General features: G+C 34.6%; 1 protein-coding gene across 1 annotated transcript in view; it reads left to right on the top strand.

The window, feature by feature from the left end:
* The window catches only part of LOC149564901 (transferases/nucleotidyltransferase), a 57,971-nt gene that overhangs the window by 14,128 nt on the left and 20,424 nt on the right, over nt 1-23,419 (top strand). Inside the window, exons 4-6 of the mRNA XM_089818440.1 lie at nt 8,119-8,199; nt 8,332-8,554; nt 8,641-8,690. Coding sequence (XP_089674566.1) covers nt 8,119-8,199; nt 8,332-8,554; nt 8,641-8,690 — 354 coding nt within the window. The remainder of the gene's footprint in view (nt 1-8,118; nt 8,200-8,331; nt 8,555-8,640; nt 8,691-23,419) is intronic.

The raw sequence follows: 23,419 nt of genomic DNA, 5'->3' as shown, positions 1-23,419 counted from the left end.
ATGAGTTTCAAATCCTTCAGGTTGTTCCAAATATACCTCTTGTGTAATCTTTCCATTAAAAAATACTGTTTTCACATCCATCTGATGTACTTTCCATCCCTTCGATGTTGCAATAGCTAGGACTGCTCTTACAGAGGTGTATCTGGCAACTGGAGCAAAGCTTTCTTCATAATCAATTCCCTCCTTCTGAGAAAATCCTCTGGCTACGAATCTGGCTTTATATTTTTCAATGCTATCGTCAGCAACATGCTTGATTTTAAATATCCACTTAGAAGAAACAACAGATTTTCCTTCAGGCCTTGGAATAATTTTCCAAACATCATGCTTAATAATGGATTGGTATTCTTCCGTCATAGCATCCTTCCAAGCTGTATGTTTAATAGCATCTGAAACATTGGTTGATTTTGATTTAGATAAATCACTCATGTTTGCCGCATAACTAGAAAATCTTTTGGGTCTTTTGCTTTCTCTAAAGGTTCTAGATGGTGCAGTGAAGTCGTGTGCTTCCTCTACAATCTTAATAGTCCAAAGTGGTATTTTCTTAGGATTTTGAGTTTCCTCAAGATTAAAATTTTGAATTTCACCTTCAATTTTTTGAATGTTCTTCCTTTGAAACTCAGATTCATGATTTTCTTCAGAACTAGGTATATGTGTAGGATCTTCAGAACTTATGGCTCTTTTGAATGCTAAATCTTCTTCAAATATTACATCCTTACTAAGTTCAATGTTTTTCTGACCAGTTATGAAAACTCTGTATGCTTTAGATGTTTCACTATACCTGACAAAAATACCTTTCCTCTCGGAGGGTTCTAACTTAGTTCTCTTTTCCTTTGGAACATGTATGTATACTGGGCACCCAAATATCCTAAGATGACTTAAATTTGGTTTAACCTTAGAAAAGACTTGTTTAGGAGTTTTATCTCTGAGGTGGGAGTGATGACTTCTGTTTTGAACATAGACAGCAGTACAAGAGGCATCTGCCCAAAGATATTATTCTAAATTTTGATCAAATATCATAACACTTGCTGCTTCTATAATTGTTCTATTCTTCCTTTCTACTACCCCATTTTGTTATGGGTTATAAGGAACAATATACTCCCTCTTAATTCTTGTTTCTTTACACAAATCTTTAAACAAATCAGAAGTATATTCCCCTCCATTATCAGTTCTAAGAGTTTTAACATTGTGTCCTGATAGGTTTTCAGTTAAGGATTTGAATTCTTTAAATCTCTTAAGAATTTCTTCTGTTTCTTTAAATTTTAAGAAGTAAATCCAAGTTTTCCTAGAGAAATCATCTATAAAAAGTATATAGTACCAGAATCCTCCAAGAGAAGGAACAGACATAGGTCCACATAAATTTGAGTGGACTAATTTTAAAACATTGTTAGTTTTTCTAGTGCTATCTTGAAATGGACTTTTGGTGTTCTTACTTAGAGCGCATCCTTTGCATATGCTTGAATGATCTTTATTCAACTTAGGTAAACCAGTAACCATCTTCTCCATAGTCAATAAGGCTTTGAGGTTTAGATGTCCTAACTTTCTATGCCACATTTCGTTTATTTCAGCATCTTCATGAATTAAGGATTGAATAGGTTCTATATATAATTCATACAAGTATCCCTTTCTTTGATCAATCAACTTTGATTTCTTAAATGAAGAGTTCTTAGACTAGGTCATTATTTTATGTCCATGAATGCAACATTATGTCCATCATCTTCAAGTGCTATAACAGAGATTAGATTCCTCTTTATACCTGGTACATAGAGTACTCTTTTGAGATGGAGAGAAATACCCGACTTAAGTTTCAAGGTGCAGTTCCCAATTCCTTTGATTGAATGAGTGAATTATCACCTATGGTAACTTCGTCATTAACTTCTTTTGATATTGAGTCTAGTACTTCTTTGTATCCTGTAATGTGTTGAGATGATCCATTATCAATTACCCATGCTTTGCTTGATACTTCATTTGATAGTGCAAAATACAATTCACGTTTCTCAGGATCATAGTTTTCCTCTTTCCTAGTAACGTTTGTATAGTTTACTTGCTGCTTTGTATTCTCAGGGCAATTAGATCAATAGTGTCCAAATCTTTCACATTTGATGCATTTTATTTTGGATAAATCTCTCTTGGGTTTGTCATTTCTTTGATTACCCTTCTTCTTCTTGAAGTGATTTTTCTTACCTTTATAGGAATTTGTGTTGAGAACATGAAGTTCTTCATCTTCAGTTTTCAGTTTTCCTTCTTTCTTGAGTTGCCTGGATTCTTCTTCAATGCAATCTCCTTCAAGTCAATTGAAGTTTGGAAGTTTGTCTCTAGCGCTTACTCCTTGTGAGAATATTTCCCATGAATATGGTAATCCATCTATTGCCATTAATTTTAATTCTTCATCATCAATTATGTACCCAATGCTTGTAAGTTCATCTCTTAGACTAGCCACCCTTAGGAAGTATGAATTCATAGATTCTCCCTTCCTTATTTTTATATGATTTAATTGCCTTTTTAATGATAGGGTTTTGGTCTTATTATTAACCTCATATGCATTGATTAGTGCACTCATCATTTTGAATGCCGTTTGATGTTTCATTAGCATAGGTACTATATTATTTTTTACTCCATCTAATATGATTCTCATGGCTTTCCTGTTTCCTTTGATCCAGGTAGTTTTATTAGGTTCAATATTAGGTTGCTTGGATTCCTTATCAATGAATTGTGATACATCATTTTCGTCAAGAGCCATCATAATTCTGAATTTCCACGCAATGAAATGGTCTTTACCATCAAATCTATCTTCGGGTCTGATTGCATTGGCTTTTGCAGTCATTGTAGGTAGAAGAATGATGCTAGATATGAATTAAGTCTGATTACTAATTTGCAGAGCCAAGGTTCGACTACCAGAGCTCTGATACCATGTAAAGTTTCTGCAAATTCTGAACAACCAAACTGATATAATGCCTTTATGTCTTGCTGAAGTTGGTCTTTAAATATATCAGACCTGTATATTAAGTGTTGCTTGGAGTATGATAATTATTTTGAATTATGTTTTTATCCTTGCTATAAATTGCAGAAGGCAGCAATGCTAAAGGAGCAGACTTATTGTTATTCGTGTGTCCTTTATCCACATTCTTACCCCTTTATTTATATAGCACCCAAGAGGCATGTCCTTCCATGTCCTTAGAAAGGACATGACTTTTCCAGGTCGGCCCTCTACATAAACTCACAATTATCTTGTCAAGATCGGTGTCTCAAGGATTAACAATTAGTTAGTAAATATACTAACTATAACTATGCAAATAGAACATTATTAAATGTTCCCAAGGAAGACGTCGATTAGGTTTAATAATATAAAGTATTAAGAGGCCAATCCATATAAGGATATTCATGCTTTACTAGATCTGTATGATCTGTAGTTCAAATCAGTTATGATATCAGAGTTACAGAATCAACAATATTCTCATGCTTGTGATTGATAACCCCTGACCAGTCAATCAATAAGCCTTCTTCATAGTTCAATCACTTTAATTATGCAGATACAGAATATAAAATCTTTGTAAGTATCTCACAGATACAATCAACAATGAGAATGACACACACACACACACAAAATCTATTGCTCATCAACCATATACAAGGACGATGCTGTAGCAAATATTGCAATATTACAGAAGATAACCTTGTTCTTCAGATATGGAAATTTCAGAACATCATACATACTGAAGTTTCCATCAATACTAAAGAAAAATGTTCAACAACCAATCCTCTGTATGAAATCAGTATTCTATCCAACTGATATATCATATATTCTTCAGTCACAAAATACAATGTTTATTTCTAAGCTAAAGTTCTTCTGGAAACTCCTAATCAAATCACCATATACACTACATCATCTCCCATACAAGGCTTGGTTCAAAAAATGATTAAGAGCCTGTAGCTGAAGAGGCATCATTGTTATCATTAGATAGACAAACGCAGTTACAAAGAGAATATGATAGGGATCCTCGAGCAGCGCCACATCCACGTGAATATAAAGAGAAATCCGTAACCTTATGCATGCCATATTCACCCGGGCTAAATGCTTAATGACACTTGTATGTAGTCTTCATGAACATTGAACAGTAACAATTACAGATGATTTAATACGAGTGCGGAATGACTAAGGCAATATATCTTCCAATAGCTGACAGGAAACATTAGAATAATTCCCGATTCCAATGATGTGCATATAGAGAATGAGCATGGCAGCATATAAAGTCATGAAAGGGTCTCTGCTGAAGACATGAACCAACACCCAATGAAACATAAGAGAGATCCAAAAAAAGTAAATAACATCCACACGGGTGATTGAACCAAGGAGTGGAGACAATAGACCAGCATAGAAGATAAACTCTGAGAAAACTGTCAATGCAGGTAAGAATGATCCCTGCTGCAGCTACCACAACATTAACAATAACTTAGAAGCAGTATTGTCTTTGCACACATTTTCAGTACAGTAAATTCATCCTAGTCCTCAAGATGCATGCTCCTTGCAACACTGGCTTACTGGAGATTGAAAATGTTTTATTCTCTACACTGTTCTTTACTATGCGCAATTCAAAGGAATAACGTAAAGCAATAGATATGTTACTGTGCATTTTGGGTCTTTTTGCTTGCACTTTTGACCCCATTTGTATTAGTAATACACATAGCTACTACTATCTCCTGCATTGGCATGAACAAAATAAATACTTTAGAGTGCCATATTTGAGAGGTTCCCTGCCCATGAAGGTGATGAAAGCCAACACCCTTTTCTTAAATCAAGTTGTAGAGAGTCAAACCTATTTTGGGAAAACCTTAAATTTGACATTCTATGTTAGTCTAAGCTGAATTTTCTCTTAAAAGTACGAACTTGAACACTTTTCAAATTAAAGAACTAGTTTTGCTTCAAATGAGCGTCATATGGGTTCTTATTGTGCGCCCTAGTGCCACTTATATCTTTGTGATCTTTGTTTTACGAAGGGAGGGAATCACTTCCATTTTCTTGCCTTCAAACAAAGATGTGTGGACATGGATGTGGATATTGTATCAGATACAAATACAACCATTTTGCTTCAAGTGAGTGTCATATGGGTTCTTATGGTGCTCCCTAGTGTCACTTATATCATTGTGATCTTTGTTTTAAAAGGGGAGTGAATGACTTCCATTTTCTTGCCTTCAAACAAAGTTGCATGGACATGGATGTGGATACAGAATCAAATACAAATACAACCACCTTTCAAATTCTCAATGTGGATATGACAAGATACCACATTCATTAAAAAAAACCCATGTATATATATATATATATATATATATAAAACATGATTTTCGAAGTTATTTGAAGATATTATCATTACTTCATTAGCAACGTAGATATATAATTGCTAACTAAAAATATATTAGAAACTTAATATCTAAACATAAGGATTAATAATTCAAACATTAAAGTATATGTTGTGCATCAAAATTAAAGAACTAGTTTTGCTTTAAATGAGTGTCATATGGGTTCTTATGGTGCTCCTTAGCATCACTTGTTATCTTTTTGATCTTTGTTTTAAGAAGGGAGTGAATCACTTCCATTTTGTGGCCTTTGAAGAAAGTTGCGGGGACATGGATGTGGGTATGGTATCAGATACAAACACGATCATTTTTCAAGATTCCTAATGCAGATACTACAAGTTATGACATTTATTAAAAAAAATACCCCTATATACATGACTTTCTAAGTTATTGAAGATTTATTCATTACTTAATAAGCAACGTAGACATATTGCTAACTTCAAATATATAAATTTTTTAAAACCTAAACATAAAGAATAATGATTTTAACTTTAAAAAAATATATTGTCACAATTAATTCTTTTGAGTCTTATTTTTATTTTTAATTATAATAAATAATACAAATAAAAATTATACTAATATATAATTAATACTAAAAATAAATAAATCTGTCCTAATCAAATATAATGTATATCCATTATTAATTTTAACAAAGCTTATAATATATATATTTTAAAATTTACAAAATATATATTTTAAAATTTACAAAATCGTATTATTGATTTTATAAATATTTTATTTTATGGCATTGATTTAATAAATGTCAATAGAATAGCTTTTCTTTTATTATGTCTTCCAATCCCTAGTGATAAAATTTTAGGGTGAAATAGTATTGTATTATTTTCAAAACTTGTCAGTAGTAAAAGAAGACAAAAAATGCACAAAGAATTTATTCCTTGTAACGCCTTGAAATTGCATGCCTAAAATTGCTAAGAAATGCGTAGAAACTTTAAAAGTGAAAATTGTCATATGGTTTGTGTGAAGTTGTAAACCAAAAACAATGCAGAATAAATTTATACAGGATTGTCATACGGTTTGTTAGGATTTAGGATTTATTTATTAGTAAAAAAATTAAGCTTTTTCCACTATAAAGAGTTAACTGAAGATTCATTTTTCATTTTCAGAAATCAGATCCCTGCTATTCTGACACTGGTAAAAGAATGTATTTGGAAATGTGTGGGTTTTATTTCCAAGCCATATAAGTTCCATACCCATATCAGGTAAGATGATATGCATGCAAAGAGAAGGGCGTGCCATATCCTTCAACTTTGCTTTTGAATGATCTCATCAGTCTGTGGAACTCTTGCAAATGAGACGTCATCCATTTCTTCTATACTTTTGTCCACTCATTGTGTGTTGGTCTATAACTAAAAACAAAATATGCTACCCAAGGGCTTAGGGGAATCATGTTGAACTTTGAAGGCAAAGAGTTAAATTGTGCTTGAGTTTTATTTTGAAGGCCAAGATTTTGTGCCCACTCATTGAATTTTGACTAGAACATCTTTTATCTTAATGGAGGTTGTTACTAAGTTGAATGTGCTTTTGGGCCATGAGTGGAAAATTCCAGATTATACCAATTGGACTGAGGACAGTACTTCCAGGGGACCACAAAAGGCATTGAACTGTTAATGTTGTAGCTTCAGTCCGATTGAATTGATCTAGAGTCAATCCCCAATGGTTATTGGTTGAACATTATTGCATTTGATTAATCTTCAGTTGGATGCATGCGCACAGCCGCCGTGTGTGCCCGCACACATGCAGATATATATATGATTAACATAGAGACATGTCTCTTCTGCTCCTATATGTATGTATTTGGATCTGCACCTGGAACAGACATAAATAATCGGTAGTGTTATTACATTTGCAGTGATCCTGTCTATATATATATATATATATATATATATGTATATAGTGTTGGTCATTGTTGTTGTTGTTAATAATGTCTAATGGAAATTAACTTACCATAACCAATATTGATTAACATAGAGACATGTCTCTTCTGCTCCTATATATATGTATTTGGATCTGCACTTGGAACAAACAGAAATAATCGGTAGTGTTATTACATTTGCAGTGATCCTGTTTATCAACATGAATTTCATCGTCTTTCAAATAAATTTGTAGACGATTACACTGGATAAATTCTCTTAAACTGTTTCTGCAAAATATGTTACCTTATTCATTTAACATTAACTTTTGAAAAAATGATGTCTTAGAATTCTCAATGTTGAATTTTTTTTATTGAGCTTACTCTGTACTATTCTTTATGTACAAACTATAATTTTATGCCCTAGCAAGGGTCCTCTAAAACAATGAATAAGCAAACATCCTACTTATCAAACATCAAACATCCTGCTATCAATTTTTAAAATTTAAACATTGAATAGGTGATCAGGCATCCATCACTTCTCCGATGTTTAGGCTTGGACAGTTACACTTCTAAGTTCTAACTGATGACCATGTTGTTTACATTCTTACATTTATAATAGAAAGATTTTGAGTGTCCCAGAGCTTTTTAGTGAAGAATTTATTAAATGTTATTTTCTCCAAGAAGCTCCATTGTTTGAGCGTGTCAGAATAATCCGATTTATGAATTGCACATGATGTAAATTTCATGCTTCAACAATGAGAAAAGGGAATGTCACAAAATAATGTAGCATGGATTGATTTGTTATTCCAATTTTCATCCGCCTTCATTTGTGTTCATTGTGAATGGACATGCTCACAATATAATGCAAGGTTTTTATTTGTGCATTTGAGCAGGTAGCTGCTGTTCCAGAGGATGTTGGTACAGCAGGTGCCCTTCGAGCTGTGTCACACCACCTTACTGCAGATGATATCTTGGTCTGCCCTATATTTCTCCTTACAGTTTTCACTTTTTTTGGTTGCATTATATGTGTCTGAGGCCTGCAAGCTTATATATTGTTGAGATCTTTAATGAGGGAAATGTCCTCCTTTTTCAAAATTACTATTTAGGTGGTAAGTGGCGATCTTGTTTGTGATGTGCAACCTGGAGCAGTTGCAGCCACCCACAGGAGGCAAGGAGCAAATGTAACTGCTCTTTTGTGCACTCGTCCAGCTGCTGGGCCATCTGAAGCTGGATCTTCTGTAGGTGGAAAAGATAAAGCCAAGAAGTTGGGACTTGTTAATATTATTGGGCTGGACTCAACTCATCAATATTTACTGTTTGTAGCTTCAGGTAGGCTGCTAAGATGTAACACTGCTGGACTGTTTTGAAGCATGACACTGCATATGACATTTCTAATTTTGTGTCACTTGCTTTAGGTGAGAAAGACTTACGCATCCAGCACTCTATTCTTCGTACTACAGGCCAGGTGAGTACTGCTGTCAATCATATCATTTCATGAAAGTGTATTATAATTTGTTCAATGTTTTATGGTGTGGCTAGGTATGGAGGAAACCTAAATTTCTTAATTGAAATAAATAATATCTGAGTGTATCTGGACAAAGTCTTGTGCTCTAGGACATTGAATCTGAAAAGTGTACAATATAAAGGTACGAAGGGGCACAAGATACCATACCTTTCTAAAGATGATGGACCAGAATTTGAGAAGAAGAAGCAATGTTATAATTGTAAAGAAAATGGGAACATGGACATGTGTGCAACTAGAAGGAAGATCAAGAGAAAACTCAATGCTTCAAATGCAAAGATCCATGGGCACCTGGGCATACATGTAACCTAAATGACCTCAAGAAAAAAATTGGGTTTTAGATGTAGGGAAAATGGGAACTGGGTCATAGGTTTGGAAAAAGGAGCCAAGCTGATAATATTGTAGCAATTCTCCAAGAATTAGGAGGTGAAGTAAACCCAAGCAAGAGACAAAGGTTGATGAAAATGATGAAGTCAATGGAACTCTGGCCTACATTTCAAAAGCATCCAATATCATCCTTTTAGGATTCAAGGAGTAATTAAAGGAAACATTCGAAAAAGGTAACAGCCCTAGTTGATAGCAGAACTACTCATAATTTCATTATTGATAACCTAGTTGCAAGTTTAGGATTAGAAGCAGATGACTTCAAATGATTTAATGTAACATTCACTGATGGATCCACCACTCCTAGCAGGACGAAAATCTCCCAACTCAACATCTCGTTGGGAAGGCATCCAATTAAAGATCAAATTCTATATTGTGAATATGGGAGACACCAATGTTATCCTAGGCACACCATGGCTACTCTCCTTAGGTCACTTTGTTTTTTATCTCTCAAAATTAGAGATATGTGTTTTTTCATGAAGGAAAGAAGGTTACTTTACATGGAATACCTTCTCATCAAAGAAGATGGAGAAAACCCTTAGACAGGTCCAAATTGAGTGGGTGGCCAAATGTTTGATTTTAGATAAGTCAACTCAACATGGAAAATCAACCCACATAGACATACAACTCATAATAAATAGACATTAGAAGGTCTTCAGTGATATACCTTCGGGTCTCCCCCCAAAAGGGGCTTTGAAAGTTTGAACAATCCATTAAACTAGAATAGGGGACGAAATCAGTTGCTATCACTGCCTACTGCCATCCTCGCAAATATTAGGAGGAAATTGAGAAAACCATAAAAGAGTTGTTAGAGATGTGGCACATTAATCCAAATTCCAGCCACATTAAACCAAGTTCCAGCCCCTTTGTTTCATTGGTTGTAATATCAAAGAAAGCAGATGGCAGAATGAGAATTTGCATTGATTATAGACCATTGAATAAGAAATGATATAAAATAAGTACCCTATTGCTCGAGTTGAACTTATTGACGAATTCCATGGAGCAGTCTATTTATCAAAAATTAACCTAAGATTAGGGTATCACCTAATCAGATTAAGGGAAGAGGATGTACTAAATATAAATTTCAGATGCCACTATAGACATTTTGAGTTCCTCATCCTACCTTTTGGACTTACTAATTCATCTCCCACTAACTAATGAACTTATTGACGAACTCCATGGAGCAGTCTATTTATCAAAAATTGACCTAAGATTAGGGTATCACCTAATCAGATTAAGGGAAGAGGATGTACTAAAGATAAATTTCAGATGCCACTATAGACATTTTGAGTTCCTCGTCCTACCTTTTGGACTTACTAATGCACCTCCCACTTTTTAGTCATGCATGAACCAGTTTTTCAAAGGAAAGCTAGGGAATTTTTTGCTGGTTTTTTTTGATGACATCTTATCTATAGCAAAATTTGGGAAGAGCATTCAAGGCATCTAGAGGAACTACTAAGCATACTAGAGAAACATTCCTCATATGCTGATTTATCCAAGTGTAAAGTTGTTATAGAGGAAATTTTGTATTTAGGGCACAAAATTAGTGCTCAAGGCAATAGCCAGAGAAAAGTTTGATGCAATTCACAGCTGGCCAATACTCAAGACTCTAACACATCTCGGTATTTTTGGGCTATGTAACCACTACAAAAGATTTGTAAAGGATTTCTCAAAATTAATCGCCTCACTCATGAACTTAACTTAGAATCTAGCAGTTTCTTGGAACGAGGAAGCGCAAAAAGCCTTCAAAAACCTTAAGGAAGTTAGGAGTTCTTGCACAGTGCTAGCTATAGTTAATTTCACTACACCAGTTGAGTTGTGTTGTGATGCTTTAGGAGAAGGCATTGGAGCTATGTTGATGCAACATAAACACCCCATAGCCTTTGAAAATAGAAAGACATAGAACATATTGACTTTATGACAAGAAGATACTAGCTATCATACATGCCCTTGAGAGATTCAGACAATACTTGATTTGTGGAAGATTAATTGTAAAAACAAATCACAACTGTCTAAGATATTTCCAAACCAAAAGGACTTAAACGACAAACAACAAAAATGGGTGAGAAAACTATAAGCATATGATTTCCGACATTGAATACATGAAAGGTAAGAACATTGTTGTAGCTGATGCTCTATCCCATAGACCTCATCTTGGTACCATATCAACAATGGCCACATAGTGGAAATCATTCCCAGTTCCTGAGCATGCTAACGATCAATTCTCAAGTGACCTAATAATAGATGGAAGGTTGCAAGATGAGAAGTACCTAGTCATTGATGATCTTGTTATCTTCAAGGATAGGATATCCATCAGTCGAGGATCAAGGCTCAAGAAAGAGACTTTGAAGACTTACCATGACGATCCATTATTTAGGCACCAAGTGTACTTCAAGACCTACAAGCAAATAAATAAGAGAAAGGCTCACATGGACGGGATTCAAAAAGGTCTTAAAGTATACAAGTGAGTGTATGGTATGCCAAAGGAACAAAGAATAGCACACATATCCAACATGTTTACTTCAAGTACTACCCATACCTAACCAGAAGTGGGAAAGTGTCTCTATGGATTTCATCATAGGACTGCCCAAAGTACAAGGCAAAGATGGTAGCTTGGCTCACCAAGTATATGCACTTTATGGCTATATTAACATACCTCAGAGCCCTTGTAGCTGAGATGTTTTTTAAAGAATTTTTAGACTCCATGGCCTGCCCCAAAACATTGTTAGTGATCAAGATCCCAAACTCAGCTTATTTTGGCAAGAAGTGTTTAAATTAGCAGGAATGGAATTAAACCCCACTACTAGTTATCCCCCATTGATGGATGGGTAAACTAAGATTGTTAACAAATGGTTGGAAGTGTACTTAAGAAATTATGTTATAGGGCAACAAGGTGGATGGGTGAAATGGATACTGAAACAATACCACTCACTATATGTCAATAGGAATGAGCTCTTTTTGAGCCCCATGTGGATATGAGTCAACATCCTTTGTTTGAAAGTTGTGTACTAGGAGCCGTAGGTTTCATACAATAGAATGTGGACATGAACTGAATCTACATCAAGTACAAAATCAGCAAAAGATATATGCTGATAAGAAAAGAACTAGGTACGCATTTGACGTTAGGGACATGGTCTTTTTGAGATTTTAGCCATATACACAATCAGAGTTGGTGGAGCTGGAAAACTCGAGCCCCAATTTTATTGTACGTGATTGAGCTCCATTTTTTGCAAAATAGGGACTCCTGGAGACTTGATGAAGTATTGTCATTGATGTTTAGTAAGAATGTATGAGCAACAACATCGCTACATTATTACTAAGACAAATGAGAAACAAGAGTTGTAAAAAATCTAAGAGTGGTTTGGTTTGATCTTAATGAAGATTATGAACAAGCAATAAAATCAGGTTTATGGAGCTCCTTAAACTGGCTGGAAAGGAATCATTTGCAGTTGGATATAGATACAAGATACATTGTGAAAGAACTATTGATAATAATATGTGGCAGTTCATCATTTGTGCACATCTATTATAAACTTCACTCTACAAAATAATTAATGACTATTATTACATACAAGATGGTAACGTAAAAAATGGTTTGAATGACAGTGAAGCATATCTGGAACATACTCATCATACACAAAAACTATTGTTGAAATGTATGGAGCATGACGACATATATAAACAGTTAATCTCGATTAGTTGCAGTAATAGACACAGAAAGAACGATGTACTTGATCAGTGATTCATATTTGAAAGTAGTGTATCAATTGAACAACTGCACCTATACAGCGACTCATAAACTTGTGTGGGCAAGTATTTCCAGACCAATAGAAAACGAGAAAAGAAAAAACTTGGCCCTTTAGCATTAACAAATTGAGCAATCAAGATGATAAACACTCTACAACAAAAGAAGATCCTGTCATTAATAAAATATAAGAACCACTCAAAGTGAGCGGAGATGGTGATCGAGGCAGAAGAATAGAACACGTGGAAGGTGCTTACGAATTATGAAAGGCTCGCAGAGTTTATTCCAAACTAGGGAGAAAGGTAGAATACGACTAAGGTAGTCTTATCAAAGCATATCGAGTGGTAAAGGCCTCTTGTTTATCATATGTGAAAGATGACTATAGAGCATATTGGCCCATAGACAAGCGGTGTTAATACACATGGAATAGAAGCGGTAACATTTGGAGTCTCAAAAATGATTTGTATATGATGCACAAACGACACAAGGAGGCACTTCGTCCTATGCGCAAGCCTGGGAGCCTTTGAATATTGGGTGTCTTTGGACAATTAAAATGCTTGAATAAACATATTATATATTCACTGTGGATCACCTAGAGCTGCGAAGGTATTCATATGAGCGTCTCCTATTCAATTAATTCCAAATGTTTGAAGGCTTGAAGAAAGTAATTTCGGCAAAGGTTATATAACAAAGTCTTGCCCAAACAATTTATTAAATCTTTGTTTCAAGATAAAATCATTATTTGAAAATTAATATTATAAATCATTAAATACAATGAAAAGGTGCAATTAAAATGAAAAGGTATTACATTGAGGAGACATGACCTTTTATAAGTCTCTATTGCCAAGAGACGTATCTCTTGTTTGGAATGAAAACATACAAATAAGAGGTCTATTTTTGTAGAGCAAGGAAGCATAACAAGACATTCGACAAGAAGTATTCATATATCTATTTGTATGGAGGGATAAGGAGTAAGAAAGATGACTTTCTAATATAAATTTATTTGTTATATTTTAATGATAAATAAAAGCCTTTTTGCTTTTTGCTTATTTAAAAGGCATGGAGATTTAAATTGCAATTGATTTGTACTTTATAATCATCTTTAAATTCGGTAAACAATTTAAATGTCAGATAAGTGGATAGGGTCATTTATAGCATTTTAAACTCGATCATCATAGATATGGTGAAATATTGAATTGTTTCCGTATCTATGTCTAGTTTGTCTCCCTTCCTTAGGAGTTAAAGTGCAATCTGGACTAGTTTAAAATTGCACATATATACTTGATCCATCGCGTCTTGATTATTAAATTGTTTATAGTTTAAATGCATAGAACTTTATAAAGTCGTACTTGATAATCTTTATTGTAGTTGACTCTGTTGCTCGAATAAGCAGAGGCACTAGTCTTTTTAAAAATCATTGGAATATAGTTATCAGATTTATTATTGAAGTCAGAAATCTATATCTTCCTTCTTGCAAGCATCAACTCAATTATTGATAACCTTATGTAGACATTTAACCATTTCAAGCAAGCACATAAATTCATATTGATCGAGTCTGAGGACTTGGCCAACCGGAGAACTCATAAAGGTTAAATTCGCTATAGAAAAGCTTTGGATGAGGTGATTAGGTTTGGAGTGAAGGTTTACCCGCCTAGGTGTAGCGAACCTTGAAGTGTAGGGGAATTGAAGTCATTCCCGTTCGTTGGCCAAAATTGATTGTGGAATCCTATTGGAGATTATGCAAGCTCTTGGATATCCAATTTGTGGTTTTGGGAACCAACAATACATACAAAATTATAAGGAAAATAGGGAAAGTGGTCTATGTATTGGAGCTTCCTAGAAATAGAATTCATATTGTATTTCATGTATCACGCCTCAAAAAGCTATTGGGGCAACATGTCATTTTGTTCCCTGAGTTATCACTATTCGACAATGAAGGAAAATTGTCTAAGAAATAAGACTATTGAGGAATACTAGTCAAATGAAAAGGCTTACCAATGGAGGATGCAACTTGGTAAGGACTTGAAATATTTGATCATCCAAACATAAAATTGCTCTAGACAAGCAATCTTGGGGAGGAAGGACTATCATATACCCCTCATAATACACTAAATTGATTAACATATGATTGATGATTAATATTTAGTAGATCAATACTTATCATTTGATATGCTTACCAAGTTTCTTGATTAGTGCCTATTAAAATATTATAATGTTTCTTTAATGGTCATCTTATAGTCTTTAGTTTATTAAGTAGTTTCTATTTTCGTCTCTAGTTCATGATTATTTCTTTTAGAAACATTTTCTTTGTAAATCTATACAAAGAGTTTTCATTTGCTCTGATTAGTGCCTATTAAAATATTATAATGTTTCTTTAATGGTCATCTTAGTCTTTAGTTTATTAAGTAGTTTCTATTTTTGTCTCTAGTTTATGATTATTTCTTTTAGAAACATTTTCTTTGTAAATCTATACAAAGAGTTTTCATCTGCTCTGTTAGTACAACAACTAAAACGACATCCATTTACCATAACAGGGTATCAAAGCGGGTCGATGGGATTTCATAATATTTGGCGATTTTTAAAGAAAAATTGGAGCCTCTTTTGATTTGGAATTTTTTTTCTTGAAAATTTGTTTTTGGTTTCTTAAAATAAAACCATTAGAAGTATTTTATGAGATTTATGGTATATATTCGATTTTTTTTGCCGAAAAACATAGGCATAGTTGAGGGTTTTGATTGTGCAATGTCTTGGTTTGGGCAAAAGTTTATTCTTTAAAATTTGCATGTGAGTTGTATGCTCTTGCATGTTTCTTGTAGGTTTTGTTTTACCATGCAGAGTCTCGTGTTTTGCCGCATGAAGATTTTTTTGATGGGTTTTCATAATTTTTTCCCTTAAAAACTTTTATGATGAACTTTCATATTTTTTTCCCTTTAAAAATTATTTGATGGGTTTTCATAAATTTTTCCCTCAATTTTTTTAATGATTTTGTAATTCGGAAAGTTGCGGGGCTTTCTTTGTGGGTTTATAAATTTCTCCTCAAATATTATCTAGTGTTTTAGCTTTTTTCTTAAAAATTATCTGTTGGGTTTTACTGTTTTTTCCTCAAAAAGAAAGTTTTTAATTCTATTATTTGTGTCTCAAATTTTGTTTGGTTTTGATTGATTTATCACCTCAAAAATCATGTTGGGTTTTGAGTTCACCTCAAAAATTATGTTTTTCATTGATTTTTCTCCTAAAAAATATGGCTTTTTGTAGTCTTTTTTGGGGCATCATGCTCATCTGCAAAGTTTGGAGGGTTTGCCAATTTTTTGTCATATTCGTGCTAGCTGGTCTCAATATTTGTCTCTATCTATAGGGAAGAGCAGCTCTATTATAGCTTTGTGATGATTTTTGGTAAGATGTTTTGTTGATTTTGTGAGGGTTGATGTCAGACTCATCTCAATGGTAGAGTCAGTGGCAGGCTCTTCTCTTGCTGCAAAGCATTTTGAAGGAGACACCCCTTTGTGTTCTTTTCTGGAAGGATTTTTGCTATTCTTGGTCATTGACATTTTGCAAATCCAAGGAGGGTCTCAACAACAACAAAATGTTTTTGCAGAATTTGTGACCAAAAGACATTAGTTAGACAATGACCATTAAGGGAGGGTATTAGAATATTATAATGTTTCTTTAATGTTCATCTTAGTGTACAATTTGTGAAGTAGTTTCTATTTTTGTTTTTAATTCAGGATTATTTCTTTTAGGAACATTGTCCTTGTAAATCTATGCAAGGAGTTTTCATCTCCTCTATTTAATACAACAACTACAACATCATCAATTCATTATAACAATGCCAACTAATATATGCTATTTACATATTTAATAATTTTAATATATTATATTTTTATTGATCACTAATTCTTTGAGCAACCTATAATTGACTGAAATATTAACTAAATATAATTCGATTATTTAATGTTAACTAGACACTAATTACATCTTTTATATATTCCCCTATTATTGTAATAATAATTATGAAGCATGTGATTTAATTAAGCCATCACAACTTTGAGTCTCTTATGTGTTAAGTGCTGTGCCTAGAGAAAGGGGTACAATTTGAGAAGGGAGAAAGTCCCCACGAGAAATGAAGTGCCTCTTCCCCAACCAAAAGGACAATATAAACGTGTGGAGTGCTTTCCCCAAACACATCAATGAAGGAATCATAGGGGTCAATGATAATGTTATGTCATCTACTTCTAAACACAACCATAGATATCATGGATGGTAAGACTTTATGATGGATGACAAGAAAGTGGTACTTAGGGCTATGCCAGATGGGGGTCCTCGGGTAGTTTCAACCAGGAGAATAGAAGCACTTTTAGACACCGTGATGTTGATTGGGCAGTGTAGTGTTTTGTTTCCATCCAACATGCTTCCACCAACAAACTGGAATGCCATGTAGATATACATACAATATTAGATAAGCACAACATAGGCTTTGGCAATATTCCTTAAAGGATGGCCACCAAATAGGGGTTCAAGCATGTGATTGAGTTAGAAGGCACAAAATCAGTAATTACTACACTCTATCATCACCCTCAACATTTTAAGGTAGAAATAGAAAGGACAATCAACGAGCTTCATAGTATGGGGCATACATGACACAACTCGAGTCCCTTGGCCTCATCAATGGTCCTAGCAAAGAAACAAATGAGACTATGTGTATGTGTGTAGACTACATGGCACTCAATAAGAGGACTATTAAAAACATATATCTTATACCTAGGATCGATGAGTTGATTGATGAGCAGCACAAGGCCGTGTACTTTTCTAAGATTGATCTAAGCTCTTGATATCATCAGATACAATTTAGAAAGGAAGACATTCATAAAACAACCTTCAGTTGCCACTACAGGCATTTTGAGTACCCCATCATGCCTTTTCGACTCGCAAATACACCACCATTCTAGTCTTGCATTAATCATGTATTCCGTGCTCAATTGAGGGAACTTGTTTTAGTTTTTTCGATGATATTTTGATCTACAAAAGGACTTGGAGTGATCACCTGCATCATTTGGATGTGGTATTGGGAATCATGGAGATTTAGTCACTTATGCAAAAGTTTCCAAGTGTGAATTTCAAATAACAGAGATATTGTATCTTGAGTGCATTATTGGATCAGTGGGGCTCATCAAGAAAAAATACATGTGATCTTAGATTGCCCACCACCTAAGACCGTATTGGAGTTGAGAGGTTTTTTTGGTTTGTGCTCTTGATATAGGAGGCTTGTCAAAGGTTTCTTGTAGATAGCTTCTCCATTGACAAATCTGACTAAAAGAGGCATTCCTATGGTCTGAGGAGGCACATATAACTTTTGGCAGACTTAAGGGGCAACAAGTTCCTCTTTAGTGTTAGCATTGCTAGATTTCTTGCAACCATTTGTTTTGGAGTGTGATGCGTCCAAACTAGGGATGGGCAATATTGACGTAGAATCGGCTTCCAATTGCATTTGAGAGTAGGAAATTGAGAGATTCAAAGAGGTTGTGTTCAACATATGATAAGGAGATGCTAGCAATTATGTATGCCCTAGCCAAGTTAAGATATTACTTGGTGGGATCTAAATTTGTGGTGAGGACAAATCACAACCAGCTCAAGTATTTTTTGGAGCAAGACCTAAATGAGCAACAACAAAAATGGGTGAATGAAGTACAAGCTTATAATATTGATGTAGAATATTTTAAAGGTGAAACCGAAACCGACATTGTGCTCTCTCATAGAAATTTCCTTTGATTGGAAATGTCAGTTTTTTCCGAGTATGTGAAGAGCTCTTTTGTTTCAGATTTGTTTGATGGAAAGGGACAAAATGATATATATTCAGTAATTGACCATGTCATTTATTAGAAGATTATTATTTTCTTGATATCCGATTCAAAAGTAAAGGCCAAAATATTTAGGGCTTTGCATGATGCACCCATAACAGGTCATTAGTGCTTCTACAACACCTATCCTCAGATTCAAGAGAGATTTACATGGAAAGGGTTAAAGGATGATATCCTGTAGCATATTCGAGAGTTTTTGACTTGTCAATAGAACAAATCAGAACACATGTTTCCTGCGGGCCTCCTACAACCATTTCTTACTCTTGAGCAGAAGTGTGTGAGGCTCTCAATGGATTTCATTATTGGACTCCCACGTGTGCAAGGGAAGGATTACATTTTTGTTGTGGTTGATAGAATCAAAAAATATGCTCACTTCTTTTCTTTCACCACATACATCTCAACACAGCAGATTGCAAAATTGTTCTTCAAAGAGGTCTTCAGGTTGCACGAATTGTCCAAAACCATTGTTTGCAATAGGGACATTGGATTCATGAGTGTGTTTCGGCAAGAGTTGTTCTAACTAGTGTGAACTGAGTTGACACCCAACACTAGCTACCATCCTCAAACAAATGGGCAAATAGAAGTGTTGAACAAATGTTTAAAAATTTATAGGGCACCTTCACAGTTATGTAATGGGTCAGAAATGTACATGGCTGAGATGGCTTTATTTAGATGAGTATGTCTACAATACCACCTATCTCATGACCATAAACTCCTTTTAGAGCCTTTATGGGACGATGCACTTTAATTCATGGATTTGGCTTTTGATAGCAAAGTTCCCCAAGCTAAGGAAACAATTCAGAATTGCGAGGATATTCTTCTTGCCTTAAAGGACAACATTCACAACACACAAAATCAACAAAAAATGCATGCAGATGGACATTGTGTTGAAAGTATGCCTGCAACCCTATATACAAGCATCATAAAGGAAACCAGTGCATAAAAGTTGAACTCGTGTTTCTATGGACCATACAAAATTCTCAAGAGAATAAGGGAAGTTGCGTATAAGCTTGAATTGCCAGAAGGAAGTAAGATCCATAATGTATTTCATGATTGCTCTCTGCAAAAAGGCATTGGGCCTATATGTATTGTGCCATCACTGGAGCTTCCACCCTTAAATGAAGAAGGGAATTTAGTCTTGGTTTTAGAAGGTAATGCTGATCGGAGAGAAAGGAGACTGAGAAATAAAGTTGTTCGAGAATACCTGATTAAATGGAAGGACCTAACTATTGAGGACGCAACTTGAAAGGGAAGAAAATTTTCAACATTCTAATTTGGAAATGTTGGAGGAACAACAATGCCAGGAAGGGAGGACTATCATATCCCCTTCCAAATCTTAACTAGTAGTTAAGGCTTTCTATTCTTTTCATTCTAGAGGCTAGAAAAAAATATGATTAAAGGGAACAGATGAATAAATAAATGATGGACAAATGATTATATTATTAAACAAAACATATTTATTTATTCTCTAGGTATGTTCCTATTTTTCAGTAATGGCATGGGAGCAAATTTAAATGGTGGTCGATTATTTCTTCTTGGCTTGGCGGTAAGAAACAAAATTAGAAGTTTCCATTTGGAATGAGCAGTTGAAGGAAAGAATTAGAAAAATCTGTTTTTTGGGTTGACGAGTGTTGATAGGAAAGATTGCATTAGAAGAAGGGGTATCTTTTGGCACTATGTTTATTATATTTTTCTCTCAATAAGTTTTATTCCAGGATGCAAACCATGTGAAGAAATTGCTTTTGTAAGGAACCCCAAAAGTCTGCATCACATCACTACAGCAATCACGGTCGTGAATTATATACAACGCAGGTTGGAAGCCAAACAGTTCAAACGTACAAGGCGTAGAGAGTAATCTAAATAGTCAAAGACATTTAGAGCCAGATTTAGTTGCCATCATGAGTTGGAAGTAATACCCTAGACTCAACATGGTAGAACGCAGCTACGAGTTGAGAAGTGCAGCCCATTAAGAAAATGCAGTCAACAATCACAAGCATTGTAATATTTATATTTATCCAATGTTTTGTTCATGCATGCAATGTACTTCATGATTGATTAATGATCAATGTAACATATATAAAGGTTGCAGCCTATGAGAAAATACAACCAACAATCATAGGTATTGTAGTATTTATCTTTATCCAATGTTTTGTTCATGCATCTAGTGTACTTCACGATTGATCAATGATCAAGGTTAAAGATGAGGGTGCACAGAAAACAACCTTAAGTTGTCATTCTGGGTAATATGAATTTTTGGTCTTTGCCATTTTGGTTGACCAATGCACCAATCATTTTACAATTGAGGAAACTTCAGTTTTCTTTGATAACATTTTGATATAAAGTAAGACATGAGACTATCACTTGATGCACATAGGTGTTTGGCATGCTTCAGCAACATTTATTCTATGCTAAGGCATCCAAATGTGAGTTTGGTTTGATTGAAATATATGTTTGGGACACAATACGAATTAGTGCCCAACGAGTTAGCATGGATGAGGAGAAGATCAATGTGATTCACAATTGGTCTACACCAAGTACTTGTTATGGTAAATTGATGTTAATAGAGGAGATGAAAGCTCCCTATATAGATTTACAAAGACAGATGTTTCGAAAAGAAACAATCGTGATTTAAAGATTAAACTGGAAACTACCTAATAAACTAAAAACTAACTAAGATGGCCATCAAAGAAACATTACAATATTCTAATACCCTCTTTTGATGGTCTTCTAACTACCATGCAAAAGAATACACATCTTGGAGTCACAAATACTTCAGAACATTTTGTTGCTGCTGAGACCTTCCTTGGATTTGTGAAATGTTAATGACCAAGAAGCTAAAATTTGTCCAAAAGAGAATAGAGAAGGGTGCTCCCTTTCGAAAGCTTTGGGAAAAGAGGAAAGAGCTTACCATTGAGATGAGTTTGCCGTTAACCCTCCTAGAATCAGTAAAAAATCTGACCAGAAATTATCACAAACCATCAGCGTGATAGTGGATAACTAAGTTGCTCATCATTGGAAACAAAGATACATGTTGAGAACAATTGTCATGATTTTGAGGAGAAATCGACAAACGCTTCAAATTTTGCAGATGAGCAGGAGGCCCCGAAACATATGACAACATACTAGTATTTGAAGTTTACAAAGGATTGCTTTTTTCTGAAAAATTGGTAAAATCACAAAATAGGAACACCTGTCATAAAATCCCATCTGAACTCCGCTTATTATAGAAACTAGAAATTATTTTTGAGGAGGAAAAATGATGAAAATGAGGTAAAAGATCAAAACCCAACACAAAAATTGAGGTAAAAAATTGATCAAAATCCATCAACAAAAATCTGAGACGTGGATTTGAGAATACAAAGCTTTGTTTTTGAGGGAAAAAACTAGTATAACTCAACAAATGATTTTCTATGGAAAAATTATTAAGACCCACCAGAGAAACCTTCATGCGGCAAAACACGAGACTTTGCATGGCAAACCAACACCTGCAAGGACATGCTGACTCATAAAAAACACATGCAAGTACATTACCTGAAAAAATCAAAGGCTTTTGCTCAAACAAGGAAATCGCGATAAAATATCTTGACTAGGCTCATGATGTTTAGCAAAAATCTTCGAAGACAAATGACAAATTTCATAAAATACCTTTAAAGACTTTTACGAAATTCCATCAACAGGTTGTGATGCCATGTTATAGTAAATCTACATTGTTAAACAAAGGAGATGAAAGCTCCTTTATAGATTTACAAAGACAATGTTTCGAAAAGAAACAATTGTGAGCTAAAGACAAAAATAGAAACTACCTAATAAACTAAAAGACTAACATGACAATTAAAGAAACATTACTTTGTGAGGGGATTTATGTCTTTGTGGCTGCAATAGAATGTTTGTGAAGGGGTTCTCATGACTTGCAACCCCATTGATAGATTTGATGAAAACTGGGGCCTTCTTTTGGTGCATAACATAGAGAGCTTTTGATAGGCTCAAGGAGGTAACGAGTTTATGTTCTATTTTGGCTATTTCAGATTTCACACTTATTTTAGTCTTAGAATGTGATGGCTCAAGAGAGGCATTGAAGTTGTTTTGATGCAAATTAGACACCTTATAGCATCTGAGATTAGGAAGCTCAAGAAAATGGAAAGGAGCTTCTCTGCTTATGACAAAGAGATGTTGGCAATCATGAGATGTGCCCAAACTAGTAGTTGGAAGACACTCCAAACTCTTTGCATACAAATGTGACTTGAGGTCTAAATCAAATAGTGATTTGTACTACATGACTGAGTGGAGGTAGCCATACAACTATGGCTCTAACCTTACTTCGTCCGCATATGTTAGTTGTACAGTAATAGTAATTGGGGCTGTCTGGAGCATCAAGTTGTACGGTGATTGTTAGAATATATAGTCCACTCATATAATTGAGGGGGGGTAGGGGGTTGAATTAGTTATCCAGCTAATATCACAATTAACAACCTTAAACAATCTTAACCATATGAGTAATATAAACTGAAACCACAACAAGATACTCATACACAATAACACCAGATATGTTAACTAGGGAAACCCTTGATCAGAGGGAAAACCTCAATGGTGATGGTACCCACAAGATGATGTACCCATATAAATTTTCCTTGTTAGAGGATAGACCCTGTTAGGAGTTTGTTACAACATTCTGTACATATGAGTTCCTG

The sequence above is a fragment of the Cupressus sempervirens genome, chromosome 3 (assembly GCF_028749045.1).
Source record: "Cupressus sempervirens isolate cs-2001-9-10 chromosome 3, ASM2874904v1, whole genome shotgun sequence".
NCBI classification, from domain to species: Eukaryota; Viridiplantae; Streptophyta; class Pinopsida; order Cupressales; family Cupressaceae; genus Cupressus; species Cupressus sempervirens.
Note: the sequence above shows the minus strand (reverse complement) of the source record. Positions and strands in the feature narration are given on the sequence as shown.